This window comes from Gossypium raimondii, chromosome 11, assembly GCF_025698545.1.
Source record: "Gossypium raimondii isolate GPD5lz chromosome 11, ASM2569854v1, whole genome shotgun sequence".
Taxonomy (NCBI): domain Eukaryota; kingdom Viridiplantae; phylum Streptophyta; class Magnoliopsida; order Malvales; family Malvaceae; genus Gossypium; species Gossypium raimondii.
In genome coordinates, this window is record NC_068575.1 from 61413153 (window position 1) to 61431297 (window position 18145).

The window sequence follows — 18145 nt, forward strand, 5'->3', positions numbered from 1 at the left end:
TTTTATAAATATTGGTAATTAAGATTACGTGCCATTCTTTTAAAAATTTCGCTTATAAAAATCTATATATACAATATTATTTATGTTTGTCGTATTTTATAGTATAAAATTGTATCTTATTTTACGAAAATTAGCAAACAATGTCAACATTGTAACATATATTTTATTAAGCATATAACTACATTTTGGGTTGTGTGAAAATGCATATTTAAGTTTGACTTTCATCGAGCTTACCAGATTGATTAGAAACAAAGCTAAAATTTAAGTTGGCTAGATTAGATGTTTCTATTTGTCGGTATGAACGTTAAGGTATCATAATATAATAAATACTTATAGAAATGTTGCAAGGACTGTTAATATCTGCTCAGGTCAATGAATATGTTCACACTTCACATTAATTAATCTCCACATTATTAAACTCTACTACATATTATAGTTCATATTTCAGAGTTAGGGTTCCTTTTGACTTTTTGTTGTGATTATTTGGTTAAATGCTAGCTGGAAATTTATTATATAGTTGTTGTTGGTTTTTATTTAATTAAGATCTTTGAAAAGATTGAATTTGTGGTTGAATATATATTATGTATGTGTGTGTTTGAAAGGTGGGTCTATATGTCACTGTTCAGGTATAAATACCTACCATAATGAGCTTGGAAAATGCAAAAACTGACCAACCCAAACCTGGAAAAAAAGAATAGTGGCAATGGGCAGCACAAGAACTGAGCTATACTTTGTTTTCATGAACTATGATCCTGAATACCAGCGTCTTCGAGCTGATCAGTGAGTTTCATTATATCATTACTGCTTCATATTTTAATTATCTATCTGCAAGTTTCTTTCTCCATGTTTATGTTTTCTTATTGTTGTTTAATAGAACTAAAAAAGGGGCGTATGAGCTTGATTTGTATCTGAGTAAGAAGCACGACGAGCTTTTGGCAAGTACCCTTCAAGCTGGTACCTATAAGAAGACCTTATCTTTGGTCATTGTTGATGGTTTTGCAGTTGAAATCACAGAAACTCAGGTACTTAAAAATAATTCAAGAATACATATGGGTGTCTGCAATATCAGTTTTATTTTATTTTTACACTTTGGGTTGTGTTTATTTATGGTTTTGTTCAATGTAATCAGGCCAATGTGCTTAGATCTGCAAACGGGGTTAGAGTTGTGGAGAAGAATCAAGAGCTTCCTTAGTGGAGATAGCTATGAAGAATATTATATTATATATCAAAAAGCTTGAAGTTTGTAGAAGATTGATGAACATTTGTACATGTAGGTTTAATTAAGTTATATATCTTTGTTCAATAAAATCATTTCTATGGAGATTTAAGTCAACAAATATATCCTTTTCTAATTGCTACTTTTTATTAGTAGCTCTTTGATATTACAATTGCTTTATAAACATTTTATGCTTTGAAATCAAAGACCTGCAGAGACTGGTGAGAGGGTTAGCTAAGGGAACTTAATTTTTATTTGTGAATCCAAACACAACAAAGAACTAATGCCAAAGTCCATAAAGAAACGATCATGTCCCCCACATTGGCTGACACAAATGAAGATAGATTCCCTCTTATCCTTTGTAATTTGTGTTTAGCTGGTGAGGATGGGACAACTGATTTGAAACAATTCATATATGTGTGTTAATGTCTTCCCACCCCTTCCACTTTATCCAATAAGGTTAAAGACAGAAACGTACAGCAAAAACATACTCGAAAACGGTTCAAAATTTCAACATTAATGTTTGAAAGCCTGTCTCTGAATTTGTGGGTCATTCCTCACATGCAATATGTTTGTTGCTCTTTTGTCTTTTCTCTGCTACCATTTTCTTCAATCAAGAAGCTCTTATACCCAGAGACTGTCATGCATTGCCTTGCATTATAACCTGTAAGAAATGTTTGAGATTACCCTGGAAAAGTGAAAGCAAAGGCAAATAATAAACATGCTTTTCTATATTGTTTTCTTCCATGAAAAACCTAAAAATTTGAGTTTCCAAAACTTAGATAAAAAGCATGAATATACTCGAATTCATATCTTCGTTCAGTCTAATGTTAATAGTGAACATTGTCCACTCTCTCCCCCAAGGGATTCATTTTAAAGCCCTTAAAAAAGGTAAGCAAATACGGAAGCCCTTGAGGGAGAGTGGGAAATGAGTTCCCGTTGAAAATGCATACGCACAAAGCTATCTTTTTAGCAAGGCAAGTTTATTTTCACTCTCCCCAAAGATTTCCAGCATTGCCAGGGCAGTATTCGGTGGCATTGCAGGAAGCCCTTGAGGGAGAGTGAGGAACCAATGCCTTGTAAGATTCAAGGACCTTGCTGATTGGTTTGGCTGATTCACATTGAAGAGAATTGGCTAACAAACACCCTTTTATAGGATTTGAAAAAGGCTATATGAGTATGGAAATACATGTATCGAATATATATTCATATTTGACGTGCAAATAATGAGGTATTTCAAACTTGCTCAGAAAGACACTCACAGTTGACTTCAAAATCACTAGGAAAGCTCAAGTGGACGATGGAATATAAACCAATAAAAAATGAGTGATTATAGAGTTCATCCGATCTTGAAACCATTGAAGAATTGCCAAATACAGATGGGAATTTTGGCCTTTAAGAACCTAGACAAGGCATTAAAGATAAAAAAAGAATAAAACTGAAGCAGCTTGGTTCAGTGCTTAGAGTCATTTCATCGTTATCAATGCATGAATATGATTGTTTATCCATAAATGTCAACGCTAAGATTGATTCCCCATTGACATTCCTTGCTTTTAATCTCTAATAAAGTCAGTTGCATATCTTGCAAGTTGGACAATAGGCCAGTCTTGATCTGGAAATTTCTGCTCGTATTGTTTTTCTTTTTTCCATTTGCACACTTATGGCAATTACCATGAATAAATTAGTTATTTTAACTTAATTATGAAAAGTTATAAAATATCAATTTTTTTTAAGTCATCTACCATTAAATGGTTAACAGAAAAATATTTTGTCAACTTTTAAAATTGACATAATAGCAACTTTAACCTCAACATTTATATATAATGTCATTTTAGTCTTGGTTTTAAAAAATTTAACTCCCAATCTTTACACATTGTGATCTTTTTTATAGTTTTCATTTCTCTGTGACATCAAGAGTCTGTCTTGAAAAATGTAATTTATTATATTGGATTTTAAGTGTTTTATGTTTTGTATATTTTGATAAATTTGTTTTTAAACTTTTTAGGTGAAAGGGTTATAAACAAAAATAAAACTATAAAAAATTCAAATTACACAATGCATGTAACAACTCGATTTTTAGTGGTATCGAAAAAGGAGTTTTCGAACCCCATTTCCATAAACTAAGTTCGTAAATATTAAATATAAATATTTACGGAGTTGGTATAAAAATTATTAATGTTTGGTCCATCAATTTTGTCAAGTAATTACTTAATTATGATACAAGGACCAAATTGTAAAATTATAATTGCTATAGGTTTTTAATTGACCAAAAGATTGAGGACTTAAATTGTAATTAGTCAAAGGTCCAAAATGATAAACAAACCAGTTCTAATTATGTGATAGTGGATGACGATGGAAAGTCCACAATGTTGAATTAATAGGTTAATTATATTAAGTAAATCATAATTTAATTCGTTAAACAAGGTTAATTAGCATATAATTGTGGTATAAATAGGAAAAGTTAGTGGAAACTTACCATCTTCTTCCCATTCACTACCGTCCACCATAGAAGTAGCTTGAAGAAAATTTTCAAAACACTTGATCATTCGACTATAATTTGGTAAGCGGATTTAGGTTATTTTCTTGTAATTTTTATGAATTTGAGGTCATAATAGCTTGATTTAGCTAGCTCATGTACCAATTTTTAAAACTGATAAAGTTTTAGAAAGTTTTCATTGTTAATTTCTTGGAGAATTAGGTGTGAAATTGATAGATTTTAAGCTTAGATTATGAAAAAGACTAGATTGTAATGTTTGATTGTTAGTTTTGTACATAGGGACTGAAGTGATTAAAATGCAAAATTACTGTGAAACTTTGGTAGAAATAGAAAGTTGAGGGTCCCCAATGAATGTATGTGGAGTTGGATTTTAAACCAAGGTTAAGAATTGAAAATTATGGCTATTTCGAATTCATGGACTAAATTGAATAATATGTAAAAATTTAGGGGTATTGAAAAACGAAATTATATAGGTTCATTCATTTCAATGCACAGTATGAAAATATTTTGTATTGATGGGTTGTATAAAATAATTATTTAGATCAAGAACCGGATCAAAGCAAAGTTAATTGAGTAAAAGCTAAAATTGTTGATCAGTCCTGAAGAATCAACTTGTTTGGTGTTTTGATCAGGTAAATTCATATGGTATTTGTTTACTTAGGTTGTTATGTATTTGATTTATATTTGTATGTTTGATTGTGAAATATCTAGTTGTGAATTAGTATGAAATGATAGAATTTGACTAAAATGAAATGTAACGTTTATATGTGCAAAAGATGCCCATGCGAACTTAGTAAAGGTTAGTATACGATTGGCATGCTAATAGGGTATTGTGCACGCTTGTATGAGATTTGTTACAAATGTTACCGAGGTCCAACATTTGTTGTGGATTCTCAAGTGTAACGCGACACAAGTTTAGCTTGGACAAGTAACATGATGTGTCTTTATAAAGTTTTAGCTCGTCGAGTAACCTGATATGTATATACATTCAATTCGAACAAAGGACTGGTATGGTGTATATACTCGTGTATTCGAGCCCGTTTACTAGGGTTCATTAGGCGAAACAGTTTAGATGAAATTGATAAATTGAAATGAAATAAAATAAAATTTATATTCAAATAAAAAGTTATTGAATGAATTGATGACGAAATTTTGATTGGAGTAATGTCTTTAAAATGTACATGACTGTATTATCCCTTGATTAAATGTGTTTTTGAGTTTAGTTACCTAAAGTGACATGATTTGACATGTTACAATGCTGGTGTTTTTTATTGCCATGTCTAGCCAAATATTATGCAAAGCTAAAGTAACTTAAAAATATTACGTAACAATGTGGTAAGTTTTGTATGATACATGTGAACTTACTAAGCATCCTATATACTCACCCTGTTTGTTTTCCTTTTTTTGTTGACCGTTGCATTGCAAAATTCATCAAGCCAGATCATTCCGAAGCTCACACTATTACCAAATCGATAGTTATACTATCATTTCGAGTCAAGGGTTGTGACATGTATACAATTTTTTTGGTGAGAACCTTAGCATGTAAAAGTATCTATACTTAGCATGTATAACATAGTCATTTTGTGTAATGTCTTGCCTTGGTGATTTGGTACATATTTGGTGTTGGCTATATGTTATCCTAAAGTAAGAGATGATCTATACCTACATGTTTGGCTTGTAAAATGACATAGATTGAGGTAGAAATGGTAGCTTGTTTAATGAATAAAATTATTTAGTATTTGAAAATTGATACTTTAGAGTATGCTTATAATAAATAACTTATTCTTGATGGTTGGCTTTCATGCTTAAGGCCTATAAGCCATTAATGTGTATTGTAACACTCCCAACCCATATCCCTCGCCGGAACCAAGTTATGGAGCATTACCGGAGTTTACAGATCAAATAGACAGAAATTTCAAACATTTCATACCACCAAAACAAGTCATCAAATCATCATTTTAATCCAAATTATAAACATATCAAATCCAAATCAAATTTGCCTAGTTCATGAGCACTTAAACATAGAATTAAATTAACATGCACCTATCTAGATTTAGTTCAATTTACCATACCATAATATAGCTTCAAAAACAAACACATATTTATATGTATAAAGCCAACCAAAATTAAACTTATAACCTCATTTACAATCAAATCACAAAATAACTATTATTTAGACACCCTAGGTACATGCCGACACAAAGGATAAACATCACCACATTTGAGTTCGGGATCGTTGTTGGATGCTGAATCGGCGATCAAAAGTTAAGTACCTAACTTGCGCACAGGAAACAAAACCATACACTGAGTATAAACTCAGTGGTATTTCTATAATCCGAATATTTAAAGATAAGAAATTACAAATATACAATTGAAATATAAACGCATGTTAATATTTAATTATTACAACAATCATATCATATTTCATTTGTTTCACAAATATCTCAATTCTCATACTTGCTATATAAATAGCTTTTCACAATTTATTTCACATTTCATTATACAATTGCAATATCCATTCCATTGTCATTTCATGAGTATATAACTCATGTATTCCATATATTTGCAACATATTTCACATTCTATTTTCAATTCACTATTTCTGTAACAGCCCGATTTTCAGTGGTGTCAGAAATAGTGGTTTGAGGCCACCAAATCCGATAAGTAAGTTCGTAAATATTATTATTTAATATTTACGAGTCAAATATGGTTTTAAAAAAATTTTGAATTTATAAATTGTGTTTTATAATAATAATTTTGGTCAAGTGGTTCTAGAAAATGAGGTATCGAGATCTCGTTTCTATAAACCAAGCCATAAATATTTTGTTAAATATTTACGGAGTGTCATTAAGGTAGTATTAAAGTTTCGTTGAAAATTTTTAATTTTTCGATAGTTAATTAATTAAAACGACTAAATTGAAAAAAGTGCAAAACTTGCTAATTATAATAATTAAGTGACTAAATGGTTGAATTAATAAATAAGGGAGGACTTAAGAAACAATTATACCTAAATTAAATGGATGAGGCGGCATATGAAGGAAAAATAATAAAATAAAAGGATTCAATGGTATAATTGTAAAATTGTTGAAATTAAAATAAGATAATAAAAAAAGGTGAAAAGACATCTTCTCTGGACATTTCTATTTTTCATTGACGAAAACCATGGGAGCTTAACTTGGAGGTTCTGCCATTTTATATTCATGCATGTAAGTTCAATTTAGTCTCTTTTCTTATAATTTTTATATTTTAAGATTGTTATAATTAGGTCCAACTAAACATTACCTTTATTTTTGGTTTTGTTAAAGATTTTGGATGTTGCCATTGTTAAATCTATATGATTTTTGATGTTAAATGACTAATTTGAAATATTAGTTGTTAATTAAAAGTATTTTATTAAGTGATTTTGATGAATTTCTCGATTAGGGACTAAATTATTGAAATGGTAAAAATACAAGAGTTTGTTGTGAATTTATTGCAAAATGGGTTTTATTGAATGCCATGGATATTTGGATAGCTTTAATTTGTATTAAAATGGTTAATTTGCATGTTTTGAGTTTAGGGACTAAATTAAATAAAAGTAAAATTTTAGGGTAATTTTGTAAAATGTCAAAATGACCAAATTGCATGAAATGAATTGTTTTTTTATCTAAATTAATAAATTGAATGAAATTATTAATTTAGATCAAGATAGGGAGGAAAATAGAGAAAATAGAAAATTACCAATATGCCCCTGAATCTTGGTATTTCTGAAATTTAGCTAGGTAAGTTCATGTAACTAAATTGTATATTTATATGTTTTAATTGAATGTTGTGTATGTAAATTGTGTAATTTCTATGTATGAATATTGATCACATATCCGAAAAATATATGACAAGTATTAAGTCTCGTTTGAACAAATGAAATTCGATGGATACAGGGTTCCCGATATATAGGTCTCACGAGCTTCCAGTTAATAGCTCTTCAGAGCATCCCAAATGGTTGTGTTCCTGCATGTGTTGCGGACACACCACAGCTCGAAAGAGCATCCCGATATTAGCTCTCATGAGCATCCCGTTATATGGTTCTTGCGAGCTTTCCGTTAATAGCTCTTCGGAGCATCCCAATTGGTTGTGATCCTACATGTGTTGTGGACACACCGCAGCTCTTATGAGCGTCCCGATATATGGCTATTCGGAGCTTCCCGATTAAAGGCTCTTTCATGAGCTTCCTGATTAATTGGCTCTTCGGAGGTTCCCAATATTGGCCCGCTTAAACCATCCCAAAATTGGCTCGCATGAGCTTCCCGTTATATGGCTTGAAAGAGCTTCCTATTAAGTGCTCGTATGAGCATTCACAAATATGAATTGATGGATTACAACTTTGTACACTATATGTGTACTACCCATGTATCCATTGACATTTTAAATGGTTCAACGAGCAAAGTTCTGATATGAGATAACATGAGTTTGAAATGAACTATTACCGGTATATACCTGAAATACATAGAAATGATATTTATTTGATATGTTGAAACATGACATGGAAAATACATGTATATGAAACTTGCCTGATAATTATGTATATTCATGATTATGAACTCATTCTCGGAATAAATATAAACGAAATTCATGAAAATGATGGTACATGAAATATTAATATAATGAAATGAATGATATATGTTATGAAGAAACGATGAGAGAATGATATGTATCATGACATGTAAATATATGACTATCTTTGATATGTTGATACAAGGAAATTATGTATGTTGAGACGAGTAATAAATTCAAGTGTGACATGTCAAGAAAATAAGTTTATCAATGATGAGTTTATATGTAATATGTGCAAGTACACTAACCAGTGTTGTTGCTTGATGCTTAGGCAAGTGCCAAGCTATTTGTTGAATGGTAATATGTTTATTTATATGATGCATTGAATTGGTAAGTATTTAAGTGAAAATATGCTGGTGCTCATGAAAGAGTGGTAATGTTTAAATCATGCAATTTCTTATGAAATGACTTATCATATGATCAATTTGAAAAAGGCTTTGGTTAAATGCACTAGCTTGTGACCATGGTTGAATGATATATTTATGACTTATGTGTCATGCATATGGAATAAGTGTGGAAAGTAAAGAAATGCAAATGAAAATAAAGAAATTTGGAAGAGTTAAAGTTATATAAAATCCTACTAAGCTTGGGATAATATGTATAAGTGATGATGTGGATTTATTCACCTTGTGAGTTGATGAATATAACTTAATGAGTATTGTGGTATAAATATTGGATTATTCTTGATATGTATAGATTTCATATTTGAAATGAATTAATATGATTAAAGATTACGCGAGCTTACTAAGCATTCATTGCTTACATATTTGTTTTTATTTACCCTACAAATTATCGGAAGCTCGAACGAGTTGGAAGCTTGTCAGAGTTATATCACACTATCAATTGATTCTATCGGTAATTTTGGATGATTTGATTCTGGTTATAATGGCATGTATAAGTTAATTTGGCCAATGTTGGCTTATTAATGTTTTGTCATATCTAGCCACAGGGATGGCTTGTGATGAACATGTTTTGATGTGCATATGATAGGTTATATTATGTTAGATGTGAGTGTTTGGTATACTTGAATGATGATAATCTTATAGGTATGTTAACTTAGTACAAGTATGCATATATGTGAAATTTGTCAATTTGATAAGTTTGAATACTAGAGTATTTATGATGATCATATATGTATAAAACTTGGTTTAAGCTTGATTTGAATACTATATGATGTGAAATATCCGTTTACTTGATATGTAGATTTTGGTAATGCTCCGTAATTCTGTTCTGGCGACGGATACGAGTTACGGGTGTTACAATTTTATTTCCATTTCTCATACCATACCATTCAAATATCAATTATAAAATTTTATTATTCATTTACCCCTATTAACACGACTCAGACGGATACACGGATCCAACCAAAACACACTAGTTTGGCACCCAGTGGCTCATCGGATAATTCGAAGTAATAATTTGACACCCAATGTCTCATAGGTTAAACTGAAGTAAATTGGTACTCAGTGCTTCATCGAATTAATCTAAAGTAGTAAATTAACACTCAGTGTCTTATCGACTCGAAGTTGAAGAAATCCCTAAACTCTTCCAATCATATGGCATGCCATCTATATCTGATTCAGCCCGATACAGTTAATAGGGTTTCAATTCACTTTTCAAATACAACCAATATTCATTTCAATTCAAATAATCATTGTATTCAATATATATATACCAATTCAATTAATATAAATTCAATAAATTCATCACATACTAAATCAATCAATTTCAATTGCAAAACACAATAATTCTCACCTCAACACTTACCATATACATTAAATTGAATTATAACAATTAACAACTAAATTCAAATTATAGAAATACAAACCAAAAATTCCGAGCTATTCCTCGTCGATTTTATCTTTCCCTTTTTAGTCAAGAATTCTGGTACGACATTAGCTACGAAATTAAAACAATTAAAATTCATCAATTCAATACAATTCAATTTCATATTGCATATTTCAATTTTTACTCAACATTTGTCTAAATTCCAATTTAGTCCCTAGACCGAGACTAATTTTATTTCTTCACAATCAATTCTATATTTTCATTCAATTTCCACTTTAAACTAGATTTAACTCTCTAGTTTCACTTAAATCCCTAAATTTTAATTTTTCACAATTTAGTCCATATTACTCAAAATTACAAATTATTCTACAATTCAATCCTTTTTCACTTCTAACTTAAAAATCTATCAATTTAATCTCTAATACTAAAATTATTCAACATTAACAATATTTAAAAACTCAATAATTTCTAAAATTTTGACATGGGTTGGGTAATATTTAATATTGAAATTTTAAAAATATAAAAATTACAAGAAAAAGAAACTAATTTGACTAATCAATTGAACTTTGAACCCAAGAAGTCCCTAGCCTTGCGTCTTTCTTTCTCTTTTTCTTTTTTCTTTCTTTCCTTTCTGTTTTCGTTTGGCTTTGACTTTGGCTTTCTTTTCTTTCTTTCTTTTTTATTTGTTTTATTATTATAACAATATATATAGTTATTATAATATATATTAAATTTATAAATATCTTACTTTATGCCGCCTCATTAAACAACAATGACATAATTACTTCTTTAGTCCCTTTAATTTTTCTTTAATCTATAATTCAACTTTTACTCTATATGCAATTTAGTCCTTATATCTAATTACTTTTAATTAAAGCAAATTCACTTAACCGAAACCTAATTAACTACACAACTAGCTTCGTAAATATTTATTAAAAATATTTACGAGTCCAATTAATGGGAACGAGTCCCGTGAATGCATTTTTTAATTTGGTCCTTTTAATTAATTAACTATCGAAACGTTAAAATTTATTAACTAAACTTTAATACCACCTTAATAACACTCCGTAAATATTTATAAAAATATTTACGGCTTAGTTAATAAAAACAAGGTCTCGATACCTCATCTTCTAAAACTACTTGAACTTAATAAATCACTTATATAACATAAATTATCAAATCAAAAACTTTTTTAAAAAATCACTTTTGACTCGTAAATATTAAATAATAATGTTTACAAACTTACTCGTCAGATTTGGTGGCCCTGAAACTACTATTTTCGACACCATTGCAATTGAAGTGGAATGCCATGTTTCAATGTGGTATGGCATAGGTGAAGATTGGTATTTGAATGCATATAATGTCATGATTTGATTTTGATTAGATTGAGATCATGTTTTTGAGTTGGCAAAAGTGAATTTGAATATTTGAACTTGTTTGACATGTTTTGATGTATTTTGAATCACATGGAAGTGGAAATGAGGTGAACATGTTGAAAGGTTTTGATTGGAAGTTAGGTGTTAGAGTTGTGTGATCTGAATCCGGTCACTTGTTAAGAAAATAAAATAGAAAGGCAAAATAGGAAGATCTGTGGAGGCGAAGGACCGGGAGTACGGAGCCCCTACGGTATGGACCATGCCGCACAAGTTGAATCCATATAGGATTATACTTCTTCTATTAGAAATTGATTATAACAGGGTTGTTTAACCCTTAAATAGATGTAGTCGGACTCCTCTTGTATTGTTTGTTTTTCAACATAGTGATTTTCTCTTCCTCTGGTCGTGGTTTTTCCCGATAAGGGTTTTTCATGTAAAATCAGTGTGTCTTATTTTTATTTTCTATTGCTTTGCGATTATTCTTCTGTCATTATTAATGTTTATTATAACATTAGGGAATAGGTACCAAAATATGCATTTTGCCTAAAATGAGCTCACGTCTTGACGACCAACATCGCAATGTCAAATGGTGTGATGTTGTGACGTGACTTACTGTGTTGGCGATGTCACGATGTGAAAGTGATAAAATCGCGACATCAAATCTAAATTTTTAAAACTTTGCAATTTGGTCTTATTCCATACTCAAGTTTACAAAAGAGCTTTCATAAGTTCGTATAGAACTCGAAAATGATTATTTAAAATAAATTGAATGTGATTGATGTTTAATTGCATGTGTGAATGATTAGTTACTACATAATTGATTGTAGTAGCTCTGATAACAAATATAACATCCTATAGTTCGGATTCGACAATTGGGTTAAGTGAGGGTGTTACAATGCATAAATGTTGAAAAAAAGAATTTGTAATAATCCAACCCTAAAATTTAGAGCCGTGTGTTACGCCCACCCTCCATTAAAAGCCCAAAAAGCTCTGAAATGATGTTAGGTGACTTGTTGGTGATGCTTGGGGAGTTCTTCGAAGTGGCGGGAAACTAAAGTAGTATTTGGCGCCAAGGGAAACTCCATTTTATGTTTGATAGGTTTTCCAAATTCCAACTCATTTGAGAACAAGCCCAAAAGATCGAATTATTTGTTCAAATTGTGGGGAAAAAAGGAAGTGAAATCAATGACTTCTTCACCGCCTCCAAAGCGAAGGCGAAAAGGGCAAACCGTTGACACAGAATCACCGTCGAAATCAGCGTTGACCCAAGACAATTCATCCCCTTTGATAGTCTTCGCTCATGGCGCTGGTGCTCCTTCCTCTTCTGATTGGATGATCAGGTCCCTCTTCTCTCCTTCTTCAAAATATTACATGGTTCCCTACCCCCCCCATTATATGGTTAAGTGAGTGGAATTTGCAGATGGAAAGAAATGCTAAAGAAGGCTTTGAATGCTGTTGAAGTAGTGACATTTGATTACCCTTGTAAGTTCACTTCTCAGTTAAATTCGTTTTCTCTTAAAATTATTTTAAGTTGGATTTCTTTTTTTTTTTTTTCATATTTGTAATGTAAAATTTGATGTATTGTTTTGGTATTTGCAGATATGTCTGAGGGAAAAAGAAGATCTCCGCCCAAGGCAGAAAAATTGGTAGATTTTCACACAAATGTTGTCAAAAATGCAGTTTCTAAATATCCTGGGCATCCTTTGATTTTGGCTGGCAAATCAATGGGTTCAAGGTACAATATGATTGTCTTAATACTATTTGTATTTGCTATTGTCTGTGTGGTTGCTTGATATATTACTTTATAGCAATAACACTATTTTAAAATTTAAATGTATGTTGATGATTTTATTCATCATTTTTCAACATATTGAAGGAAGATATTACTATAAACTTGGGGTACTCATTAGCAGCATTCTTAGTATTCTGCCATTTTCTGCTTTAAGGAATTAAGGGTCACTAATCCTGGTTCTTTAAGATTGTGTAGATTTCATTGATGCTTGCTAGTATGTCTTGTTTTAAAGTCACGTTCCTTTTGTAGAATCAGCTGCATGGTGGCTGGAAGGGAAGACATTTCTCCATTGTTAATTGTTTGCCTAGGATACCCGCTTAAGGTTTGTCATTTTTCACACTTTGTTTTTGAAATTCATAGACAATATCCACTGTTTCTTTTCAAGTTTCTTATGAAGATATCCCATGGTTCTTTTAGTTTATACTGGTCCTATCCCATCTAATGTGCCTGTTTACTGCTGTTTGCCTTCTGTTGTAGTTTTCTCTAGGTTAACTCATCTAATTGTTATGCTTTATTTATTGTATCTTTGAAAAGGAGTCTTTTGCTACTTATGAACATAGTATTAATTATTTCTTGAATCTTAACAAGTCTTTCTTTAGAAAATCTGATTCAGTGAAGAGATTTTTTGTTTTTGTTTTCCCATTTATTTCATTAAAAGATCATATCTTACACAAAGAATACATTTGTTGAATTTTTCCCCTTATTTTGATACTTGTGAATGTCGTTATTGAGATAGTGAATAGTTGAATAAAGAATGAACTGAATGTTGGCATTTTAAATGTGGTTCGGGTGCTCCTATAGGATAGTAGCAGAAACCAAGGACTTGTACCTGAGGAGTGGTACTTTTATCCTTTGTGATGTAGCTTGGAAACAGAGTCATGCTTTATTATAATACGTTTTCTTGCTTAAATAAATATCAGGGTATGAATGGAGCAGTGAGAGATGAAACTCTGCTTCAACTTAAAGTTCCTGTGATGTTTGTGCAGGTACTTTTCTCATCTTAATGCATGGTTCTTTGTATGAATGGATGTGGTCTTCATATTTTTCGTCTTTTGTCTGTAAAAAAGATTGGGCATTTCCCATGACTGGCTGATAAATTTATGTTGCTGTATGCTGATGGTCTGGATATTGATTAAATTTCTACTAGCATGATACTATTTTTATGTAGAAATCTTTTGAAGGTTATGTAGTTCTTATAATGCTATAAGCTACTCATTTTGACTTTGAACTTTAGGGTACCAAAGATGGTCTCTGCCCCTTGGAAAAACTAGAAGCTGTTAGGAAGAAAATGAAGACAATGAGTGGGTTGCACGAGATCGAGAGTGGTGATCACTCGTTCAAGATTTCAAAAAAGCACCTCCAAACCAAGGGATCAACCCAAGAGGAAGCTGAAGATGCAGCTGTTCAGGCCATTGCATCATTTTTCACCAGGTCTCTGAGATGAAGGTGAATCAAAGCCGTAATCCTTTTTTGTCTAAGTTTGTTTAATGCCTTTAGCCTTTGTTTGTTCTAAGGATTGCTAAGGCCCAAGGTTCAAATGCTCCCTTTTTCCCTTGGCCCTCTACTATTGGCGGAGCAAGTTGTTCTCATTCTCATCTACTATATCCTCACTACAGTGTTTAGATGTGAACTGAGAAGCTTATCATTCTTGTAAGTACCTGTAACCCAAGTACTTTTTAATGTAAAGCTAAATTCGAATGCGTGAGTGAATCTAATTTAAGCTGCGCATGTTTCTGCAAATTGAATCTTTTATCAAGTAAAAGATTACACCATCCATTATAAAAAAACAAAACCATGATATATCCATAAAAATATATCTATTTTCCCTTATATTTAATAGGAGATATGATAATTTATAGTCTGATATGATAATTTATAGTCTTACATTGCACGAGACACCATATTAGACTGCTGTTGAGACTGCACATGGTTTTATTTAGTGTAGTGCAGCACACTATACGTGCCAGGGCCAGCCATCTCTTTAGTCACTGTCACTGCGACTGTCGTCTTTGCTCTTCTTGTGCTTACTCTTCTCCTTCTCGGGCTTCTTCTTGCTCTCGGTCTTCTTTTCCTTCTTTTCCTTCTTTTCTTTCTTTTCCTTCTTGTCCTTGTCTTTCTCCTTCTTGTCTTTCATCTTCTTTTCCTTCTTTCCATGGCAAGTTGCGGGCACAGCCGTGCCTTGAGCCACATGTTGCTGAGCATGGACACCATGGCTCATGGTCTTGGACTCGGCATGTGTTTTGGTTGTGTCATGGCTCAGTTGGTTGTGCCCATGTGATTGACTCACACCCTTACTCTCCTTATGAACCTGAGTTTGGCCACTGCTCGGATGGTGTTCGTGTTTCCCTTCGTGTAGGGTTTTTTCAACAGGGCGCACACATTGTTCAGTAGCCATAGCAATAGATAAGATTTAGAGTCAGCCTTGAGCTTCTCTTAGGTTGCCTGCTGAATTTAGCAATGGAAATGCAGCCATTATCATATAGGCATAGAGAAGAGTGAGATTCCTCTTGCCATTATGTTACATCACCCTTTGAATCTACTTTCTCATATCGGCCAAGTTCATTTCGTAAAGAAATTCTACCAACTTGTTAAAATGCGAGCATGCGTTCGAGATTTGTTGTATACAATTCTTTTTAAGTATTGGAATGTTTAGGCACATATTCGAACCATGAAAATGGGTATAAATGAAGAATCAGCCAAAGAATGAGTTCCTTGATGGCAATATCCATTTTACATGTTTCTTTGCTTCTGCTTCGTTGATTATTGTTGATGAGAATCAAAGTGCTTGCCCACCAAGCAAATGCATGCAATCATGTTGAAGCATATTATCGGAAAAGGATGTTAAATTTTATTTTTTTAATATTTAGAAATTATGTAATGGAGAATAATACATAAATCATCCCACTATCTTAAGCTATTATGGAAGTGAGATTCTATTGGAAAAATTCAACGGTGAAATTAAACATTTTCAAATGATAATGGTTTAGCTGAGATTGATTTTGACAAAAAAATAATGTCATCTTATAGTATTGAATTGAATATCAAGGATAATTCGTAATATTTTTGTTTTAAAAATCAAAATCAAAATGAAATGAAATTGAATGTTGATTTTAGATTAATTTTAGTATATGAACTAATCAAAATTTTTAAGTTAAGAGCTAAAGATTGGATTTTGTCTTATTTATTTAAAAATGGGTATATTAGCTTAAAATTTTATTCATTTTATTATTAAAATTGACATGATTAAAAGAATAATCAAAAATTACATGTAATGTATCACATGTACTTTGTTTTAACGTACGTATCTATTAAATTTTAACAAGATGAATGTATCAAGTTCTTAATAGAATAAATTAATTTGCTCTTTGATTTGATATATAGGAAGTAATTTGTTCTAAATTAACTAATATTTTGGAGTTGATTTACCTATTATGTTGAAAAATAAATAAATTTTGACAAGTATATTGTTCTTTTGGAAAATTATTGATATATGTTGTTTTTGGAGGGAAAGGAAAATATCTTCCGCAGGATGCATTTTATTGATGTGGCATTGAAAACGTGTACTATATAACGCATTTTTTTCTGTCTCTAAAAATATATATTTCAAGGCGTGTTTTTACTTTATTAAAATAGTAGTCGTGATTAGTCGAATTGTTGCGATGCAGGAGGTTTTTTTTAAAGACGGCTTAATCAATCCCCGATAGGAACAACAACGATAGTCACAACGGTGGATGAAGGAACTGCAGGAGGAACGATGGGGATTGAGGCAGAGGGAATGGTGGCGGCAATTGATTGTGGTAGCCAACAAAATAGGTAAAAAGCTTATTTGAGTTCTGAAACATATAAAAGAATTCAAAGGTCAAAAAAAAAAATATTTTTTTTTATGAAAATAAATATTTTTATCCTTTTAACATATTATGATTCGATAATATCAACATGTATTTAAAACTAGTTTTGTAATAAAATAAAAAATTCCAAAGGGCATAGATAAAAAAATCAATCTTGATTAAAGTGATTCAGCTAATAATCATATAATTTAAACATAAAAAAATAATTATATGAGATAGAGACATCATATTATCTATATATTTTATTTCATACCATCTTTTCTTATTTGGACATAGAGAAACAAAAACATCCGACTCACAAATTTGATAACATGTCCTTGTTTCTTCATAAATATATTAGTACGTAAGACATGATAATTTATAATTAAGCAGTTGTTTAAAGTTTAATAACCCACGAGTTAATAATCTGAGTTGAACAAAACCCTCCAAAGTCAACGTCGGAGACTTCCCGTATCACTGTGCCTGTCTTGTCGCAAACAACGTAATGCTCTTTGTTCGATCTTTTTTTCCGGCAACAAAACAGACGAACAACTGCAAATTGGTCTGAACTTGAACGTGGATTTGAATAGTTTCTCAATGGATCGAGAGAGCTTCGACGGTGGCGGCGGAGGAGGAGCGCAGTGGACTAAATGAGGCATGGACATTGTTCTGGAATGGACTATTGCTGAGTTGAGCTGCCGATTGAAAGCGTTAAATTCGAACGAGTCGTAAAGGGTGCTACCGCAATCCCATATAAGATTATTGCCCTCTGAGTTTTGCTTTTTCTTTTGTTCGCGTTTTTCTTGGGATTTCTCCATTTTATTTTCTCGGAAAACAGAACAAAAAAAGAAGTAGATGACGAGATTTTGTTTAAATTTTTTTTTCTATTACAAGAGCTTCTTATGTTTGGTTTTCCAATTGTCGGTACACTCGGTATAATAAAACGTGTAGGTTCTGAGTTACTACGTTCCAGAGAAATTCAAAGCGTGATTGCCATCACTGTCTGTCCCCATTCATATGCAGATAACATTAAATATGAGAGAGAATTCGCATTAAATT

General features: G+C 31.5%; 2 protein-coding genes across 4 annotated transcripts; both read left to right on the forward strand.

Moving 5' to 3' along the window:
• The first annotated feature begins 616 nt into the window (after window positions 1-616).
• Window positions 617-1337, forward strand: LOC105801933 (subtilisin-like protease SBT2.5). The gene is made up of 3 exons (XM_012633292.2): window positions 617-780; window positions 875-1022; window positions 1130-1337. The coding sequence occupies exons 1-3, from the start codon at window positions 704-706 to the stop codon at window positions 1190-1192; spliced, it is 288 nt and encodes a 95-aa protein (XP_012488746.1). The 5' UTR covers window positions 617-703; the 3' UTR covers window positions 1193-1337.
• Window positions 1338-12429: 11092 nt separating this feature from the next.
• LOC105801932 (uncharacterized) lies at window positions 12430-18064 on the forward strand. Of its 3 annotated transcripts, XR_008190981.1 has the most exons (8): window positions 12433-12807; window positions 12888-12949; window positions 13067-13202; window positions 13509-13581; window positions 14180-14245; window positions 14494-14909; window positions 16925-17072; window positions 17631-18064. XR_008190981.1 is itself a non-coding variant. In XM_012633291.2 (6 exons), the coding sequence occupies exons 1-6, from the start codon at window positions 12653-12655 to the stop codon at window positions 14701-14703; spliced, it is 696 nt and encodes a 231-aa protein (XP_012488745.1). In that variant the 5' UTR covers window positions 12430-12652; the 3' UTR covers window positions 14704-14999. The 3 variants fall into 3 exon arrangements, 2 of the variants coding, with proteins under 2 accessions (XP_012488745.1, XP_012488744.1); XM_012633291.2 differs by lacking the exons at window positions 16925-17072; window positions 17631-18064 and having other exon boundaries at window positions 12430-12807; window positions 13515-13581; window positions 14494-14999; XM_012633290.2 differs by lacking the exons at window positions 16925-17072; window positions 17631-18064 and having other exon boundaries at window positions 14494-14999.
• Window positions 18065-18145: the final 81 nt, after the last annotated feature.